Source organism: Typopeltis vanoorti, chromosome 3 (assembly GCF_054136105.1).
Source record: "Typopeltis vanoorti isolate ZY-2024b chromosome 3, IOZ_Tvanoo_1.0, whole genome shotgun sequence".
NCBI classification, from domain to species: Eukaryota; Metazoa; Arthropoda; class Arachnida; order Uropygi; family Thelyphonidae; genus Typopeltis; species Typopeltis vanoorti.
The window spans coordinates 128,331,039-128,350,830 of NC_143551.1; the positions used below are offsets into that span (position 1 = coordinate 128,331,039).

Here is a 19,792-nt window from a genome sequence, read left to right on the forward strand (position 1 = left end):
CAGAGTTAGTGGCAGAATGAGAATGTTACTGAAGGGAACAACGTTGAGTTTCTGACTTTCTGATCCTGCAGGTCGCTCATTATTGGGTGATCTGGGGGGGGGGGGATTTTATGAATTTTTGGAGAGGTATCTCCGCATTTAAACAAAGGGAAATCGGTCTGGGTAGTGGCCATTCCCATAATGCATAGCATTATACATGTCCACAAGGAGATGTGCTTTGCATTATGGGGGATACTAAGACAAGGAGTGATGAGAGCTTGGTCCACCTTTACGAGTTGCCTCAGTTCTGAAGATACTTCAGGCGGAAACTTTGTTTGCTTATACTCGGATAAAGCATTAAAGTAAATTTATTACAACACTGTGATCCGATCCACAGCCAGCACTTCACATAACCTTCTTATTCCCTTTGTATGTTCTGAATGATTATTATATAACCATATCATAATAATATCATATTAAGATTTAATAAGAATTAATGGATATGGTTGGAATGAGTGATTTGTTGTCTGGGCATAAGGAGAATGTGAGGATAGACACCAGGAGATTACTGAGAATACTGGAGGGAGATTATTATTATTATTTCAAGACCCCGTGGAGTCAGAGACATCTAACAGGTTCCTTTTGCCATACACACATCATAGCTGTATGGCTTGATGACAAGATGTACTAACTTGTACGTCTCTATCATATCATCCAAATTGCATTGTCTCAACCTTTCTTCATAGTCAACATTCTAGAGATCAGAAACTATTTTGGTCAATTGCCTCTGGACCCTCTCCAAATTCTCTTCATCCATTTGAAAACCAGGTGACTAAATCTGTGCACAGTAGTCCATATGTGGCCTAATGAGAGTCTTATACAATGGAACAAGAACCTCCTTATTTCTAAAAGTCAGTGTCCTCCACATCCCAGAATTCGTTGTGTTGTCCTCACAATTTCGGCGATGTCCTCTAAATTTCAAATCTTTATCCACCATCACCCCAAGATCTCTTATTTCCACCACCTCCAACAATATATATCTCCACCAAGAGTAAATTTACATGCCATCTTTTTTTCCAAATTTTTAAACCTTACATTTCGCAACACTGAACTGACATCCCCATTCCAGTCTTCTCATAAGGCCACATCTGCTCTACTCCTTGTACTTCATCCCAACTTTGCATTATCTGCAAAAAACTGAATATCTGCATTCAAATCTTCCCCAATATCATTAACACACAGGTTAAACAGCAAATGGTTCCTAAAACAGACTTCAGATTCACACCACTACTGACTTTCCTCTTCTGGGATATTGCTCCTCCATACACAACTTGTTGATACCTATCAGATGGCTAATCTCCACTCCAATGCACTAGTCTAATATCCAACTGCTCTAATTTGACTACCAATTTGCCATGTAGCAATCCATCAAAAGCCTTTACTAAGTTTAAGTATACTACTATGTATCCATCTCCTGCATCCAATGCTGCTGCTGTCACCTTATTGTAATAAATAAGTAGATTACTAAAACATTACCTCCCTTCAGCAACTCCATGCTTTCCATCAAAGATAATACCATTATCTTTGATGGACAGGATGGATCCTGGTCCATCAGGATCCAGAATCAGATTGATTCTGGATCCTGATTCTCTCCAATCTTTCCAATACTTTAACAACACCTGACACACAGATTGGCTTATAATCTGATGCTTGACTTCTATCACCTCCTTTATGAAGTGGTACAATTTTGCCTTTCTTCCTTCTACTCCTTTGGAACTTGAGACCCAATGTAAGACTCATATCAAACAAATGTATCATCTCCCTGGCAAATTCCTTCAAAAATATGCAGTGATACATCATCAAGTCCACAGCCTTATTCATATCAAGTTTCCTTAATTCCCCATATACCTCTTCCTCACTCTCAGTCATTCTCTCCTCCTCATCATCATCCACTGCTTTCAACTCTCCATGATGTCACATTCACAACTATAAAAATCAATAAACTTGCTTGAACTAAATTAAAGAATCTCTTTTAAGCATTTAGAAGACATCAAAATCCTGTTCATATTTTTTTTTACCAAAATGAAGCAGCCAAAAGTTTACATCGCACAAAATACAAAAACTGTTTTAAATTTCTTTTACATACTTTCAGAATCCTCCAAGCAAGTGACCTTCATACATCTAAAGTATTTCAAATTTCTTCCTTTTCCTAACTAAGATTATACTTGATAAGCAAATGAAAATATAAGGGTTCCATACTTGTCATTGTTACTTTTCCATTTTTTTTTTTTTTTTAATGAATGAGAGCAGAACAGTTCTTATTGCTTTTCCAGGTGAAACTCTTCATGATTTAACCTAGCATATAGCAGGGTTTTTCTCCCGCATACAGGCAAATCAGCCCTTTAGAATACACGCAATTTACAGACAAAAATACTAGCTGTGGTGGTTGTGGGCAGTAGATGGCGTTGATGTAGGTGATTGGTAGTAAAGGGTCGGTGCAATAGTGGAGACGGAGTGTTGTATAGTAGGTGTCCTCCCGCGATGAGTCTTCAGACTCCTTGGAGGTGTCATGAATAATCATAATAATAATATCTGTAACATATAATTAAATCCTCCACCTTGTGATGATGCACTTGAATAATTTATATAAATTCTACCAATCGCAGGTAGCATGATATCATTCTTAAAAATGTCACTTGTTTTCAAATCTTAACCTCCCCTCGCTTATATTTGAATGAAGTGTCAACCATACTGCTCTAAAACGTCCAAATTTTATTAGGGAAAGTTTTTATGTAACACAAGAGCTTCAAAATTGTCTATTTTCTTTGAAATTTTTCTAATATGTATTGAATTCTGTTTGCATTCGGCGTTTTTTAAACTACTGTATTTAAAACGCGGAGTCCAACATTTCGTCTTTGATTCAAAATATTCAAGAAAATGCTTTCCTCCTCTCCCGGATGAGAACCTTTATAAGAAATTTTTAGCTGATGTGAGTTAGCCGGTCTCATAAGAATGAAGCTCTTCAACTCGAAACAAGGAAACCCAGCCAGAGATAACATGATATATACATGTTTCAGAGACTTCATTTCTTCCTCAGAACCAAGGCTACCTATCCTAAAAGAATTACATTATTTTAAGCCTATGGTCGTTTACCCCACTATCATAACATGATGGGGGGGAGAGAGAAAAATGTAAAGCCTTACAGGAAAGAGTGGTTTTTCTTCTGTATTAATTAGTGATGATAACTCACTGCGACTAACACCAAGATTGTCAATATGAACTTTTAAAGATGGACCGCCACCTCCTCGTCCCCGTTTCGGCATTTTAACACAAATTAATATTAAAAAGCACGTGCTAACAAGCGTTGCACAACCTTAGACACCAGGAAACAGCACTGCAAAACAAATCCACATCCTCCACCCTGGTGGCCAAAGTTTTTTAAATGCCTAAGTTACTTAATATGAATATCACTTGAAATGATTTATTTATATCCTCTATTGGCGATTGCATCATACTGATTATGGAACATATCCCAATAATTAAATATCGATGCTTCAGAACTTCCTTTATGTATTCCAAAATTAGAAAATGCACTCGGAGCTTTGGTTCCACTTTTTTTTCTTCTTGCCAGCAAAGTTTGGTCGATTGGTAGAGCCTCTGCTACTAATGGCTCGCAAAAAGTTAAGCAAGTTTGAGCGTGGTTAGTAGTTGGAAGTGTTTGAATCATTGGATGCTGTTGGCACACTCTCCCTCGATGAGTGTTTGGACTCCCTGGAGATGTCACATAATAGTAATAATTATAATTATACGGGAACAAATAGGCGTTAGCTGATTTAGCTGATAATTATATACTCGGATCCGCTAACCAGCCAAAAGGCTGCGGGTTCGAATCCAGCTGTGGGCATGGATGTCTGTAGAAATAATAGTGTCGGTGGTCGGCGATAGATGGCGATGGTGTGGTTGCAGTCTGTTGGTGGATTGTGAGTGGTGGAGACAGAGTTATGAAGTAGATGCCCTCCCTCGATGAGTCTTTGGACTCCCTGGAGGTGACAAATAATAATAATATATGATCATTTTGATACCACTTTTGAGTTATCAAGGTGTTATCAAAATGATCATATAAGAAAAAATTGAAAAATTGCAAGTCTAATAGAATCCTTTAAATTTTAATCCCTTTCACAGTATTAATATCAAATTGCTTGCCTTCAACTCTTCCGGCAAATAAATAAATAAAATAATAATAATAATAATAATTTAAAATATGGCTTTCTACATGTATAAAAATCTATTTTTTTTTTATTTTTATAACAAGCTGCTTTAGCTTCTTCCTGAAATCCAACCCTTGAATTGTGGGTATGCACTCTCAGCTTCCTAACAACATTAGGGGGGGATCGAAAGTGCTGGGTTTTGTGATTACATCCGAGGATCTGTGTATAACTAAGATGAATATATTGCCACCAATCGGCGAGCGTGCTCATTCAGTTTTGACTTGAAAGGTGGCTAAGAATATGGAATTTTCAGTACGGAGGATTTCATGTGGAATCACAAAGCTGGGAACTAGGAGAAACTTAGAAGATTGTTAGGACTGGCACAATGGAAGGATTGGATTTCAGGAAGAAGCTAAAGCAGCTTGTTATAAAAATAAAAAAAATAGATAAAATTAGTTAAAATAATTAAATCGATGACTTATAGCATTAAGTAAGATTCAGAAAGAATGAGAAACATGTGGAAGAGATTCAAAAATAGAGGTGGCAACAAGCCCATGAGCAGAATAAAGCACACGCAGAAGAATGACTAGTATGGTAAGGAAGGCAAAATCGGAGTATCAGAAGAGATTAGCCAAACGAGCAAACAGTGTTCCGAAAGCGTTCTTTCAGTATGTGGCAAGTAAAATAAATAATGACCACCGTAGAATGGGTTTAAATCATGCAGATGGTAGGGAGGTCACTGAAAGAAGAACGAGTTGAATTATGGAGTGAACATTTTCTAAGAGCGTATCATCCAGGTGAACATATTACAGTAATAGATATAACAGGAATTCATCTGTAAGTAGTGATAGAAGAGGTTGAGGTACATTGGATATTACAGAATATGGATGTGAATACAGCTAATGGATCATTCGTTTCAAATAAGGTGTTATTTTTAATTTTAAAAGTATAATTTTAATATATAATATTTAATATTTAATATATAATTTTAAATGCTACATATTTGTAATATGTAGCATTTGTTAATGTTTGAATATTTCATATAATGGATGGCTTCTTATTTTTAAACACAAAGTACTAATCTCATTCTGCACGGTTACTAAGTTTAAATTTACATGTCATTGGATTTGTTGAGTTGAAGGCACCATGAATGAAGTTAGAACAGTTTTATTTTTGTGATAATATGCAAATTTTTGACACAATAGCAAGACTCATAAGGATTATATAATCTGGGAATCATCTTCTAAAGACCAAATATCCTTCTTGAAGTTTTTTGACTTCTTGCAATGTGTAATGATAATCGCACATGGGAAATAAAAATCATCTCCCTAAATACTTACAAAAAGGTTCATGCCGATGTGTGATTCAAACTTGAAGTATGTTGCTTGTGAATTGGAATTATATCCACTAGTCCACTTGAATACTCAAGCCTGTAACTTGTTCAATATACCTGTCCCCCCCCCTCATCTCTCCTTCTCACATAGAGGATGTACTCTACACTTGTGATTGGCCTAACATGCAACAATAACTAGCCATATGGTTTCTTGTTAATACAGTGTCATTCTTACTTTGAACAGCCCATAATCTATTATAACATGAGTGTAAATAAGTAACACATGTTCACCCTTTAACCACTGAAACGGAATTAACTTACTTACATATTAATAATCACATGGGTGGGAAGTGTCCATAAAGTTATTATTACTATTATTATTCATGACACCTGCAGGGAGTCCAAAGACTCATCGAGGGAGGGTGCCTACAACTCTGTTTCCACCACTCATCAATCCACCAACTACACCAACGCCATCTACCGCCCACCACCACTAATATTTTCACAGACAATCACAAACATCCATGCCCACGGCGGATTCGAACCAGCAGCCTTTTGGCTGGAGAGTGGATAACGCTAACCACTCGGCCACCAAGCCTTCAAAAAAAAAATTATATAACATCATTTGAAATTACATGGATATGAAGCTTATATTTTTGAAAGGGGAAAAGCACATTAGTAGCAAATCTCAGTAAGAAATTTCTTGAAAGACTAATTATCTACAATATTTCCAGTGAAATCGATGCAAAGAATGAAGCAGACAATAATACACTTATAGAACGAAGAGTTCTTTATTCAAGGTTCAAATATTACACATAAAATTTATTATAAGAAATAAAAAGGGTAAAAATAAATATCATTATGCCGTCGTTATCAATCCAAAATTACAAACACAAAAATAGAACCATGGAATAAATGATGTACTGTTTCAACAGCGAATCCCGGGGAATGTATATATAGTGTTAGCATTAAGCAAGAATATAACAACACCTATATTGTTGAAAGTTTATTTTTCACTTGGTTAGACTATAATAAATTTAGTTTAATCCTTTATCCAAGTGTGAGCAAACAAAGTTTGGGCCTGAAAATATCTTCAGGACTGGGATAAAGTAGTACAACATCGGACAACTCGTTTGCTCACACTTGGATAAAGGATTCAGTGGCGCACCCAGAGGGGGGCCAAGGGGTCCGGGCACCCACAAAGAAAAGAAAAAAACACTAGAAAAATTTCCAAAAATCTTTTCTTAATTAAAATTCATTTTTTTATTTATGTTGTGTGCTACTTATGAATTAGCGATCACTGCAGATGCTCGGTTATAGGTCGTTTGCGATGTGTAGTGTGTATTCGCCAAACGTCTACTCAACTCGGCCCCCCCCCCCCAAAGGTTAAATCCTGAGCGCTCGGCCCCCTCCAAGATTAAAGCCTGAGTGCGCCACTGAAAGGATTAAACTAAATTTATTATAACACCTATATTATCAACTATAAAAAAACAAAACAAAAAAAAAACCAGATGGTTGTTACACTAAAAATGAAGAAAGAACAGTTGTTATTACTATTACTATTATTACGGGCAACTCCAGGGAGTCATTAGACTCATCGAGGGAGGCCCCAAATCATATTCATCACAAGTATTCGACATTCATACAGTATCTATCATACCTCGCCTTAAACTCATTCACTGTCACAGCATCCACCACAGACTCAGGGAGCGCATTAAACTCATTCACTACTCTAAAAGTAAAGAACCCAGCTCTAACACCTTTACTAACCACACTTTTTCCCAGTTTCCATGGATGTCCCCTAGTCCTCCCACAACCAGCCCTGTTCTCAAAAATATCTTCTGAATTAATTTTAGAGAAACCCTTCAGTAATTTGAATGTCTCAATCATATCTATCTCCCCTTCTCCGCCTATCAACCAATTTTTGCAACCCACTAATCCTCAACCTGTTCTCATACGGTTCATTCCACAGACCTGCTATCATCTTGGTCACTCGCCTCTGGATCCTCTCCACCTCCTCCCCATCAAGAAGAAACCTAGGTGACCAAATCTGAGCACAGTAGTCTAGATGGGGTCTTATCAAGGCTCGATACAGAGGAACAATAACCTGCTTGTCTCTGCTTGTCAACGTATTCTTCAGCAACCAAGTGATTTGATGAGCTGATTTGGCCACTTTTGCAATGTGTCCCCTAAATTTCAATTCCTTATCCACCAACACTCCTAAATCTCGTGCCTCATCAATTTCCTGGAGCACGGTTCCACCAATGCAGTAAACTGCCGCCAATCTTTTCATCCCAAAATGCATAACCTTACATTTTGCCACATTAAATTGACATCCATTCTCCTTAGCCCAGACCTCCAATCTATCCAAATCATCCTGCAAAATTTTGACGTCATCTGCATTCACTATTGCCCTACCCAACTTCGCATCATCCGCAAACAAATGAACTGTTCCTCTCAGATCCTTTCCTATATCATTTATGAACAAATTAAACAGCAGTGGTCCAAGAACAGATCCTTGTAGCACACCACTAGTCACAGGCCGTCTTGTGGACTCTACTCCCGAGTACACCACTCTCTGATATCTCTCCGTCAACCACCCTCCTATACATCTCACCAACTCTATGTCCATTCCCATATGCTGCAATTTACTGATTAGAATTCCATGTGGTATCCTGTCAAAGGCCTTAGCAAGGTCCAGTAGAATCACTGTAAACCCATTACCCTTATCCACTTTAGCCGTCACTGTGTTATAATACGTGAGCAAGTTACTGAGGCATGACCTACCCTTCACAAAACCATGCTAACCCCGAAACGGTATCTCATTTTCTTCTATCCAATCTTGTATTTTCCTCTTGACTATTTTCTCTAAGACCGTGATAATGATTCCTGTTATGCTGATTGGCCGGTAATTTTCAACAGCAGCCTTGGAACCACCTTTGTGCAGTGGAACTATTTTTCCCTCTTTCCACCCCTAATTTGTTATGATAATTTGTTTCTAATGACTATGGATCAACAGATAAAGAAATTCACGAAACATGGAATGAGAATGATTACAGACTCAGTCCCTCCTAACAATGATGAAATTACGAGTAAATCAATGATTCACAAATTCCACAATCAGTCCCTCGAATTCATCACAAATATTTCAAGAAAGGAGAATTTCCTTTCTTGAATACGGAAATGCTAAAATATAATGGCAATTATCAAATCTGAAAAAAGAAGCATACGACGAAGTTAGCAAATATAGAACAATTAGTCTCCTGAACGTCGTTAAAAAAACTCCTATAAATCGGATAAAAAAAATCAGCTAACGCCTTTAATTCACGTATAGGGAGTAGGCGAGGCTGGGAGACTGAGTGGCAGTTTAGTATCACTGGTAGCCAATCAAAGATAGCTGGCCCAGGGCTATCACCGATTAAGCAGCATGTAGTGAAAAGACAACTCAACAAGTGCCGCCATTTCGCGGTCCCGAGATCGACTAACTCGGGAATCGATCGAAAAAAAAGCTTAGAAAAATTTCCTCTAATTGCAGACTAGATTTGAAACCAAGTCTTCCTCCGTGGAGTCAAGCGTCGTGGTGTTTAAATGCCACAGGCTCCGTAAATCGGATATTTTCAAGATACTTATTAAGCTGCAACAGTATGCATTTAAACCCCAGGTAAGCACCAAAAACGATCATGAATATCAAAAAAAAAAAAAAAAAAAGTTAAATAATTATATACTACAGGTCTTCCTTGATGTTCAAGGTGAATTTCGATTTAAGAATCTTGAATGTCCAAAAATAATTTATTTAACATTACAAAAGCTTACTTTCAAGACGTGGGAGACCGCAAGAAGAAAGACTTCGTTTCGAATCTAGTCGGCGACTAGAAGAACTTTTTCTAAGCCTATTTTCGACCGGTTCCCGAGTTACTCGATCTCTGGCACGGACAAGCGGGTTTTTTCTCCCGGAAACTCGGGTTTTTCGTCCTGTAAATTCAAGAAAATTGACTAGAACCCACATTATTTCAGACATTAAATACGAGTGTTAGGGTTAAGGACCACGATATGGCGGCGCTTGTTGAGCGGTCTCTCTTCACTGTGTACCGCTTAATTAGTGATAGCCTTGGGCCAGCTATCTCTGATTGCATACCAGTGGAGATTGAAATGCCCACTCAGTCTCCAAAAGTTAGATAGGGCTAAACGGCCTCGCCTACTCCCTATATACTGGAATAAAAAGGCGTTAGCTGATTTTTTTTTTACTTTCAAGACAGAAGAGCAACCATGGCATCGAAATCCCCAACAGAAACAAAAGGAGTCAAACAAGGCTATCCATAAGGTTCTTGCTGTGGTCCAGGTTTCTGAACATTCGGTATGACTCGTTAGTGCAACTTGCTTATATTTAGAAACAAATTAATAGCTTTTACCGATAATATGATGATCATGATACGACGGCTTACTGCTGGAAGCAACAGCTAACGAAATTAATGCATGCCATTTCACTTACACACTGAAAACAAATAGTCTTTCTAAGTGGGGAAATTCTAGCGTTAGCCAGAGAGATAAAATACCTAGGTGTAATAATAGACAATAAATTTAACTTCAACAAGGACATCTCATATGTTGCTGACAAAAGTCTACAGGTCATAGGTCATGAAACTTCTAGCTAAGATGACAATGATGAACTGAGGATTAGGCCAACGAGTGCTGATTTCAGCCAAAATAATTTATGAATATGGGAAACAACAAGGGATTCTTCCCCCCCCCTCCCCCAAATGTTCCTTGATCCTGATTAATGGCTCTCAGAAAATTCCTGTCTACTGAGAAATTTATAGTACATATGTTCAAGGCGACACTAGCAGAATTTCTTGGCACACTGCTATTGAAAATCTTTTTTACCTGGTGGTTAAGAAAAATATACTTAGGTTAGTAGTATATGGCGTGTGCTAAGAAATATTTTCGTTCTTGCACGATTGCCAATGCTACTACTGCGAGACAGCTCTTAACCGTGATGATGTTATATATGATATTTTACTGCAATGCAGTTTCGTTGTAAGCCGTATTTAGGTAATGACAACAATGAACTGTGATGAATGGTTCAATTCTGCTTGTTTACGCCAGTTGCTTAAGAGAAGTTTTATTATTATTATTATTATTATTATTATTATTATTATTATTATTATTATTATTATTATTATTATTATTATTATTATTATTATTATTATTATTATTATTATTGATATAGTGGCGTGATTATTATTGATTACAGTGCCGTGAGAAAACGAAGAACAAAGACCAGACACCAAAGGAAAGTAACGACACACATCAAGGTAAGCCGCTTCCGGATCCTAAAATTACAGATAACTTTGATTCATTTAAACTCATGGTGAAAGACTTATTAAATGCACACATGGAACAAATTAACAAAAAATTCGAGCAGTATGAGAATTACATACAGTTCAATAACGAGACCTATAAAAAAATGTTAGGAACCGTGCGAGAAATAAAGACTAAATTAACGGTAGCGATAGAAACGCAAGAAACACTCCAAAGCGAAAATCAGGAATTGTGGAAAGAGTGAAACACACTCAAGTGTCAAATGGAACACATGCTACAAAATGAAAGAAAATAAAAGAACAAAGAACTTCAAATTGAGGGAATAACGAAAGAAAATACAGATCACTTAAGCAACATAATGCAACTGATCGGCAACAAAATTCGAATTCAAATCGCAACCACAGATATCACCTATATCAACCTAGGCCCACAAAACAATAAAGAGAGACCGCCACCAATCATCGTTCGTTTTACCAACAGAAAGCTAAGCGACTCCATTCTTACAGAACGCAAGAAAACAAGGCCGACAACAACGATCCTAACTGATAAGAAACTCCCAACCAATCTATATAACGGAACAGTGGACTCCATATTTCAAAAATCTTCTATACCAAGCGAGGAAGACAAAAACAGAGAAAAACTACAAGTTCCTGTGAACAAAGAATTCCCAGATATTTTTGAGAAAGAATGAAAACACTCGAGTACACATAATTACAAGTGAATCCCACTTACACAGCCTACCAATATAAAACACTAACATTTCACATCCTTAAGAATAAGATTAGAACTCATTTAAAAACTTTATAATGGAGATCTCAAACATAGGCGAACATAACTAGTCAGACAACATAAACTTCATGGTCTTAGACTGTTTGAAGAAATGGTCAGACAACATTTCCACCAACACCAACTTCACTATCATACACACAAACATAAGAAGTATAAAAAAAAACACTGGCTTACATTGATAACACAGCTCAATTATATCATGATAAACATACATGCGCTAATACTGACCGAAGTTGCAATAAACGACACAGAAATTTACGCATACAACATAAATAATTATCAAACCTACAACTTATGTAGACCAAACAAAAGAGGAGGTGGCATTGTGGCATTTATCAAAGAAAAATACCATGTGATAGAAAGACAAACTCACTTCTAACATGCGGAAACACTAATTTTGGAAATCACAAATAGCCAGAATAGTATCAAATACACAATATACAGACCCACAGATAATAATCAACTCAGTTTTCTTCATGAGTTAGAAACAGAACTAAGCGGCATCGAACACAGGCTCATCCTAATAGGAGACATTAACATAAACACGCTTGACCACGCTTCTTCAACCACTAACACATATCTAGATATACTAAGCCAGTACAACACAAACCCTACCATTAACTCCCCAACAAGAGAAGAAATACTCAATAACTCACTAACAAAATCATGCATTGATCATATCGACATAAGGGCTCCCATCCATACATATACATCATCAGTAATTAACGTCAAAATTGCCGGTCACTACTTCGTTTTATTACGTTTCGTACCCCCCCCCCTCCCACCACCACAAAAGTCGACAAAACTCGATCATACTAAAGTGCATTGTCGATAACCAAGTAAAAAATACAGACTGGAATTCTCTACTTAAAATAAATGATCCTGTAACATTATACGAGAATTTTCAACTAAAGTTCACAGAAATATACAAAAAAGCAACAAAACTTACACAAACGAAGAGACAAACAGACAACAATCCATGGATAAATGACGACATACTAAATACTATTACTGTAAAAGAAAATCTATGGAAAAAAACTTAAAAAGTCACCCAGTAACACACATTTACAAACCTTATACAAAAACACAAGAAATCAACTAACAACAAAAATTCGTGGGACAAAAAGACGCTACTACTTCCAAAAATTCATGGAATATAACGACAACATTAAGCCAACATGGGTTACACTCAACGAAATAGTAACTCGAAAAAAGAAAACATCAGCACAAGATTTTATTGCAAAAAGCTTCGGTCAGGACACAAACCAAGAGGAACTAGCAGACTCTTTCAACAATGCTTTCACAAACATTACACAGCTCAAAAAAGACAAACTACCAACGATCAACAAAAAACTACCGATACAAGGTCAATAACAAACGATGTATTTTTAACCAATAATAAAACAGGAACTGAAAGAAGCAATCCTACAACTAAAACCAAAGACCACTCCAGGAATAGACAAAATAAGATTCACAGACCTTATAACACACTTTGAACAAATAAATCCAATACTTTTGAAACTCGTGAACATAATATTCGACACAGGCATTATTCCACAACAACTAAAAACTGCAGTAATTACGCCAATATACAAACACGGCAAAAGAAACGATACTCAGAACTACAGACCAATAGCTACACTACCAGTCATCCCAAAAATTCTAGAAAAAATAACACACACCAGACTACAGACTATTTATAGAAGTACAAAATCATCTCACAAAACCAATACGGCTTTCAGAAAACAAAAATCATTATTACTTTATTAGAAGACATCGCCGACACAATAAACAAAGCTCTCGACAAAAACAAGTACGCCGTCCTTATACTGCAGAACCTAACCAAAGCATTTGACACACTTGAACATGACATACTACTCACCAAACTATACTCAATAGGTATAAGAGGAACACTGCATACATGGTTCAAGAACTACCTCTCAAACAGAACACAAGTAACAAAAATAGGTACATGTCATAGTCGGAGTATACAAGTAAAACACGGTGTACCTCAAGGTGCTATTGATCACCCACTCTATTCAACAAATACATTAACGATATTCATAACATATCCATAAGAAGTCAAATATTTCAGTACGCAGATGAGACACTGCACTACTAGCAATCCATACAGACATCAATATGGCTCTCTGCAAAGCCCACACAAGACCTAAACGAAATCACAACATACTTCCACCAAAATGCAATTCTAATCAACGGCACCAAAATACGGATGTTGACAATACACAACCCAAGATTCATACGCCCCGCATCACTATCGATACATTGTCACACATACCGCTGCATTAACAACAAAAATACCTGCAAATGTTCCGAAATCAAACCTGTAACACACTCAAAATACCTCGGTCTCTATATAGATTCCCACCTTAAATGGATAAAACATATAGAATACCTACACACCAAACTCCGGATCATCGCAGCAAAACTCTTCCACGTTAAAGACATTATTCCATCCAACATAAAAAAAAAATTCCTATATCACGGTATCTGCGAATCCCTACTCAGATACGGAATAACAGTCTATGCAAATACATCAAACAGTCACCTAACAAAATTAGAAACATTACACAGGAAAATCGTGTCAACAGTGATCTGGACACCTGACACGCAACAACCAATATCCGACAAGCACCTGGCGATACACAGAATTCTGAGCATTAAAAACCTGACACACTACATGACATTAACAAGGAATTACTTCAACATCACCTATCGAAATAATAGAGGCAGATATCGTATAACACGACCTACAACTCTCTATATCCCCACATCCTTCAACAATTCATACAGTTCTTTTGGGAGATCACATCAAATCCCCCTCAACTCAACAACCTACCAAGTAATTTAAAAACACATAGATAACTACAAAACATTAAAAATCGAACTCTGGAAAATATACCAATAAAGTTAAGAAACCATTAATACTAATATACAGATCACAAATCACTAGCATCCAATGCCTACATCCAGAGCCGACGCTAGGGTCTTTGCCGCCAGCATGCAATTTCTATCTAAGCGCCCCTGTAACGATCCGGTTGTGTGTGGTTCTTTTACTATAATAAATATATAAATTATTTGAAATTTCTTAAATAAAATTTGACAGAACAGCTACACGTTGGTTCGTTAAATGTAACGAACTGGGGATGCTGACTAGGCAGGATAATCGTTAAAAACCCGAATATTCAAAAATTTTCAAAAGTTAAAGCAAAATTTGATAAAGCGACTTCACTTTAATCGTCGAATATAATGATACAGGGATTATAACCTTCTCACCGACCCGAATCGCTAACAAAATTAAAATGAATTTTAATTAAAGTTAAAATTTATTTGAACTAAAGTTTAAAAAATGTTTGCATTTTAGAAGTTACTAAATTCTTAGTAACTTGTAAAAATTACTTAATATTTATTATAAGTGGAACTATCTTTTAGGAAAATAAAAGAAACTCAAGATAGATGAGAAAATAAGAAAAGAATTCAGAAATAATTAGAACATTTAATATAAGTATTCAAAAGATGATAACTTTACAGAATAACAGAAAATAAATTAAAATTACATAAATATACTTGAAATTTTTTAAATGAAAATTTTAGGGGTTTTGATTTCATATTCACAAAATTAGAAATAATGGTCTTAACGTATAATTCCGCACATATATCATTTTCAATAGCTATTAATGCCAAAGTAACAAGCCTTTTTTGTGACATACTTGTTCTTAAGTAGGTTTTAATCAATTTCAAGTTGGAAAAGGAACGTTCACCGCTCGCTACACTAACAGGTAAGGTTAACACTATTCTTAAAGCAATTGAAAAGTTAGGGAAAGATAAATTATTGGACACAGTAAAATTAAGAATATCGAAAGGGTTTTGAATATTTAAATTATCCTTCCGAAAAATATCCCGGAAAGCACATAACTCGTCATATGGTTCTATTGCATTTACGTCTTTATTGTCGCTGTCCTTCAAGAGAATTTCTAAATCGTCACAATTTTTTCGTAAAACTTCGTTATTAATTTGTAGTAACCTATACAAGAAATTGAAATTATCATAATATGTGTTTGGCTGTTCAAAACGTTCTATTAACGAACACATTGCAACATCTAGAAGTGTATAAAACACATTCACTCTAAATTTATCTTCTGGCGATTGTGGCGTTTCGTCGTGATGCTCGTAGTCAAATTGTCGTGTCTGCTATCGTCGTCGACCTTCCGTACTAGTTTTAAATTCTTGTTCTCCATCCACCTCTTCCTTCAGTTCTTTTGCCGTTTTTAGAACTTCTTTAAAATTTGTATCTGATCAATACTCTTGTAAGAATATTTTTAAGTTTTCGATAGATTCTAAAGCAAGTGTAATGTTCATATTTTTGTCTTGAAGCATTTTACTCACATGATTTATTCTGTTAAGTAAATCATGCCAAGTTATAAGAGAGCAAATAAATTTATAGTCCTTTCTTTTAGCACATAATGTTTGTGCTTCATGCTGAGTTTCTTTATTAAAATTTTCATTATTTAAATTTTCAAAGCGTGCATCGTAAATTTCTCCTAACTGATATCGTAGAGGGCGGATTGCATTAATTTTACTTTCCCATTGCGTTTCTGATGGCTGTTTCAATGTTAATTTTTTTACGAACTTTAAAAGGATTGCCCAACGTTTCTAAGAGAATGAAAAGAAATTGTATATTTCTTGAATAATTGCAAAGAAACTAATTGTATATGCATTCACTTTGGCTGCATCGTTCATGATTAAATTTAGAGCATGAGCAGCACACATGTTTTAAGAAAAAGCTGAAGGATTTTTGTTCAAAAGCAAATTTTGGAGCCCATATTTTTTCCCTTTCATATTTGCCCCATTGTCATATCCTTGACCTCGAATGTCTTCAATGCGAATGTTCCATTATTGTTGCACATAACGGTAGAATCTGATATATCTGCAAAACCTAAAAAGTTTTCCCTGATCTTGACAATTCCATTGTCACAGGAAACAAAGCGAATAATAATGGTCATTTGTTCTGTTTTACTTGCATTAGGGGTGCAGTTTAAAATTATGGAATAATATTTAGATTTTCGAATTGATAATAAAATTGTATCCTTGATTGCGTCACTTAAAGTTTTCAATATTTCATTATGACTGTCTTTACTGAAATAGTGTACTCTACTGTTTCGTTGTAGAGCCCTTTCAACATGATTTTCCATAACTGGATCAAACATAGCAAACAGTTCGACTAATTTTAAAAAACTGCCGTTATTCCTTTCGTATAAGTTATCAGATGATCCGCGAAAATCTAAATTTTGGCTACCATCGAATTTTATAATTTCAATCAGGCGTTCTGAAACACTCGTCCAATGATTCTTTTCCATTTCATACATGCTTTGAGTCTGACAATCAAAGTAGTTTTGTTTTTTAAATTTTTATCAAGTTCCTTCCATTTTAAGAAATTTTTTGTGTGTTAAACTAGTCTCATATCTATACAAAGTTGTACTTACATTTCTCCATTCGTTATAACCTTCTATAAGTCTACTTGATTCAGTAGGTGCGAAACGTTTGCAACAAAAGCAAAAAATAGAATTTAAAGTTTCGGAATAAATGAGCCATGTTCTTGGCATGAGCTCCCCATTTTCCATTTTTCTATTATAATACGTGTTGCCAAATTTACGACCATATGTATCTCTGGGATAAATTATATTTTTCTTTTGAACAGGTCCCATTTCAATTAAAACAACTCGTAATTTTTCATCAATATTTCCCTATTCACCTGGATCTTCTAAATTTACAGAGACTAACAGTGTGTTAGTTTCATGGTCAACTACAACTAAATCATCTCCTAACTGTTTTTCACTTAAATCATGCGTCTTGTTATCTTGTTCAATAGTTGCAGTAGTACTTTCATGAAAACTGGATGATGTGCACGGTTCTTCAACTCGGATTTCTAATGTATCGAGTTGGTTACAATCTGCATCAGAATATTTTAATATTTTAACAGATTTATTAAGAGCCCCAGTTTGTTTCTTAATATCTGCTTCTTTTGCAGCATGACGTGCACCGGATAACTTTTTTTAAATTTTTGATTTCATTTCTATTTTATACCCACAAGAAATTATTACACAACACGACACAGAGACGAAATAATAGTCCGCACTGTCAGTAGCCTACTGAGATGCGTACCATATTACTCCACACGACACAGAGACGAAATAATAGTCCGCACTGCACTGCTGTCAGTAGCCAACTGAGATGCGTACCATATCACTGGTTAACTAGCAACAAATGTTTTGTTCGAAAATTCGTTTCTGCGCATAAAAACCGTTCACCGTTTCACGTTAGATAGACTGCAGTAGACACAATATTCTGCAGGCAAGCATTTAGCCCTCTCGCTGCAAAATTATAAACAGCCGGCTGATCAAAGAGGCGGCAATGTACAATTTTTTAAAAATTTTTATTTGGTGTATCCAGCCTTATTTATTTTAATATTGATCATTCTAAGAATTTTTTGTTTTTATGATAAAAATTTTGTTTCTAAAAAATGAACTTATAAACCGTGCCCCTGCGGCGGCGCCCCCTTCGTAGTGGCGCCCAGATGCATAGCATGCTCTGCATGCCCGCTTCCGCCGGCCCTGCCTACATCCCATACAGAAACAGTAGCAAAAACACAAACAGTGAAGGCTAAATCCCACTCTCTTCATAAAAGCTAACCCAAGCTTCGAAGTAGGTGGGATTAACTTGCCTCACTCATCTACAAGTAATCCTTAAAGCAAATGCAGAAATTCGTATGTACGAGGTCCGTATAATCACTCTTTCTCGCTCACTCATTATTGTGATTACCTTTGAGCATCAGTTTGTGTACTTTAAAAATCTGTATAGATTATTTTAGTTTACTTTCATTATATTAAGTATACTTTCATAAAGTAACCAAGATTGTGCTAGGCCTATGTATGTTCTTTAAAATGCAATATCTGAAAAATTAAAAAGGCTTAATAAATAAAAAAAAATGAATGGCACAGATTCGAATAATAAAAGAAAATGTACTATTTTGGCTAAATGAGAATGAGCTAAGTAGGGTACAAATAATTATAATTATTATAACTGTGTATGCTACTTGTCATACAGGTATGACTATTAGCATGAAAGAAAAGGCAGGGCAAATATCCTAACAAAGTTCCATCAATACCTGCAAGATGCAATAAGGAACTCTATACTTTTGAAAAAAATAATTTCAGAAAAATGGGAGTCCTTAGGAGTACACTTCCCATCAAATTATGTCAAATGGGAGGTAAGAGGAGGAATTTTGTGTGTGTGTGTGTGTGTGTGTGTGTGTGTGTGTGTGTGTGTGTGTGTGTGTGTGTGTGTGTGTGTGTGTGTGTGTGTGTGTGTGTGTGTGTGTGTGAGAGAGAGAGAGAGAGAGAGAGAGAGAGAGAGAGATGGAGAGAATCATCAAAATCAGTTAAGAACACAATTTCTGGAAAAGAACTTTAAGAACTCATAATGCATAATTAGGCAATAATATGCTAAATACATCCAGCTCCCTCTCTATGCTCTACTGAAATGTTGTTCTCTCAGAAAATAAATCACATCAAGTCCATCTTCCTTGCTAATGTCAACAAAGTCACTGGCAGTTATAAAGTTTCCTTATCACCTGTCTCTCATCGTGATGGTGATACAGATGTGATTCATCATGTTACCATCCCTTATGTTTAAGGTGTCTCTGAACGTATAACCAAACTGCTTAAATCCTTTGGCTAAAAGTGTCCTTTTGCCCTTTCAACAAAAGTTATATTTTTTAAGACTATGTAAAAGATAAATTTCCACCTTACCCTGAATTTTATCAAATTCCTTGCCAGTATGAGTTATCGTATTTTGGTCAAACAGATAGTTCGGCAGCAATGCTTCGTGATGAACATCTAGACTACATTAAATTTCATGAGCCTGAACGGTCAGTACTTGCAGAACACGCTATCTCTACCAGTCATCGAATCCTTTTGAAGAAAATTAAGGTTCTCTATAAAAGTAATTACTTTTTGGAACACTTATATAAAGAAAGTAGTGAAACCTTGTTACATCGTTCGAATTTAAACAGAATTGATGGACCGAAATTTCACTTTTATGGGAAATAGTTCTTCGCAATTATTCTTCTTGGAATTATTTTTTA

The 19,792-nt window shown here is 35.9% G+C and overlaps 1 protein-coding gene across 3 annotated transcripts in view; it reads right to left on the reverse strand.

Moving 5' to 3' along the window:
* The window catches only part of LOC150108556 (DNA-directed RNA polymerase III subunit RPC7-like), a 66,054-nt gene extending 62,678 nt beyond the window's left edge, over positions 1 to 3,376 (reverse strand). For all 3 annotated transcript variants that reach the window (XR_016548136.1, XR_016548135.1, XM_090390847.1), the window contains exon 1: positions 3,183 to 3,376. Coding sequence is in view for 1 of the 3 variants with exons in the window: in XM_090390847.1 (XP_090246973.1) it covers positions 3,183 to 3,302 (120 nt within the window). In the remaining 2 variants the exon portion in view is untranslated. The remainder of the gene's footprint in view (positions 1 to 3,182) is intronic.
* Positions 3,377 to 19,792: the final 16,416 nt, after the last annotated feature.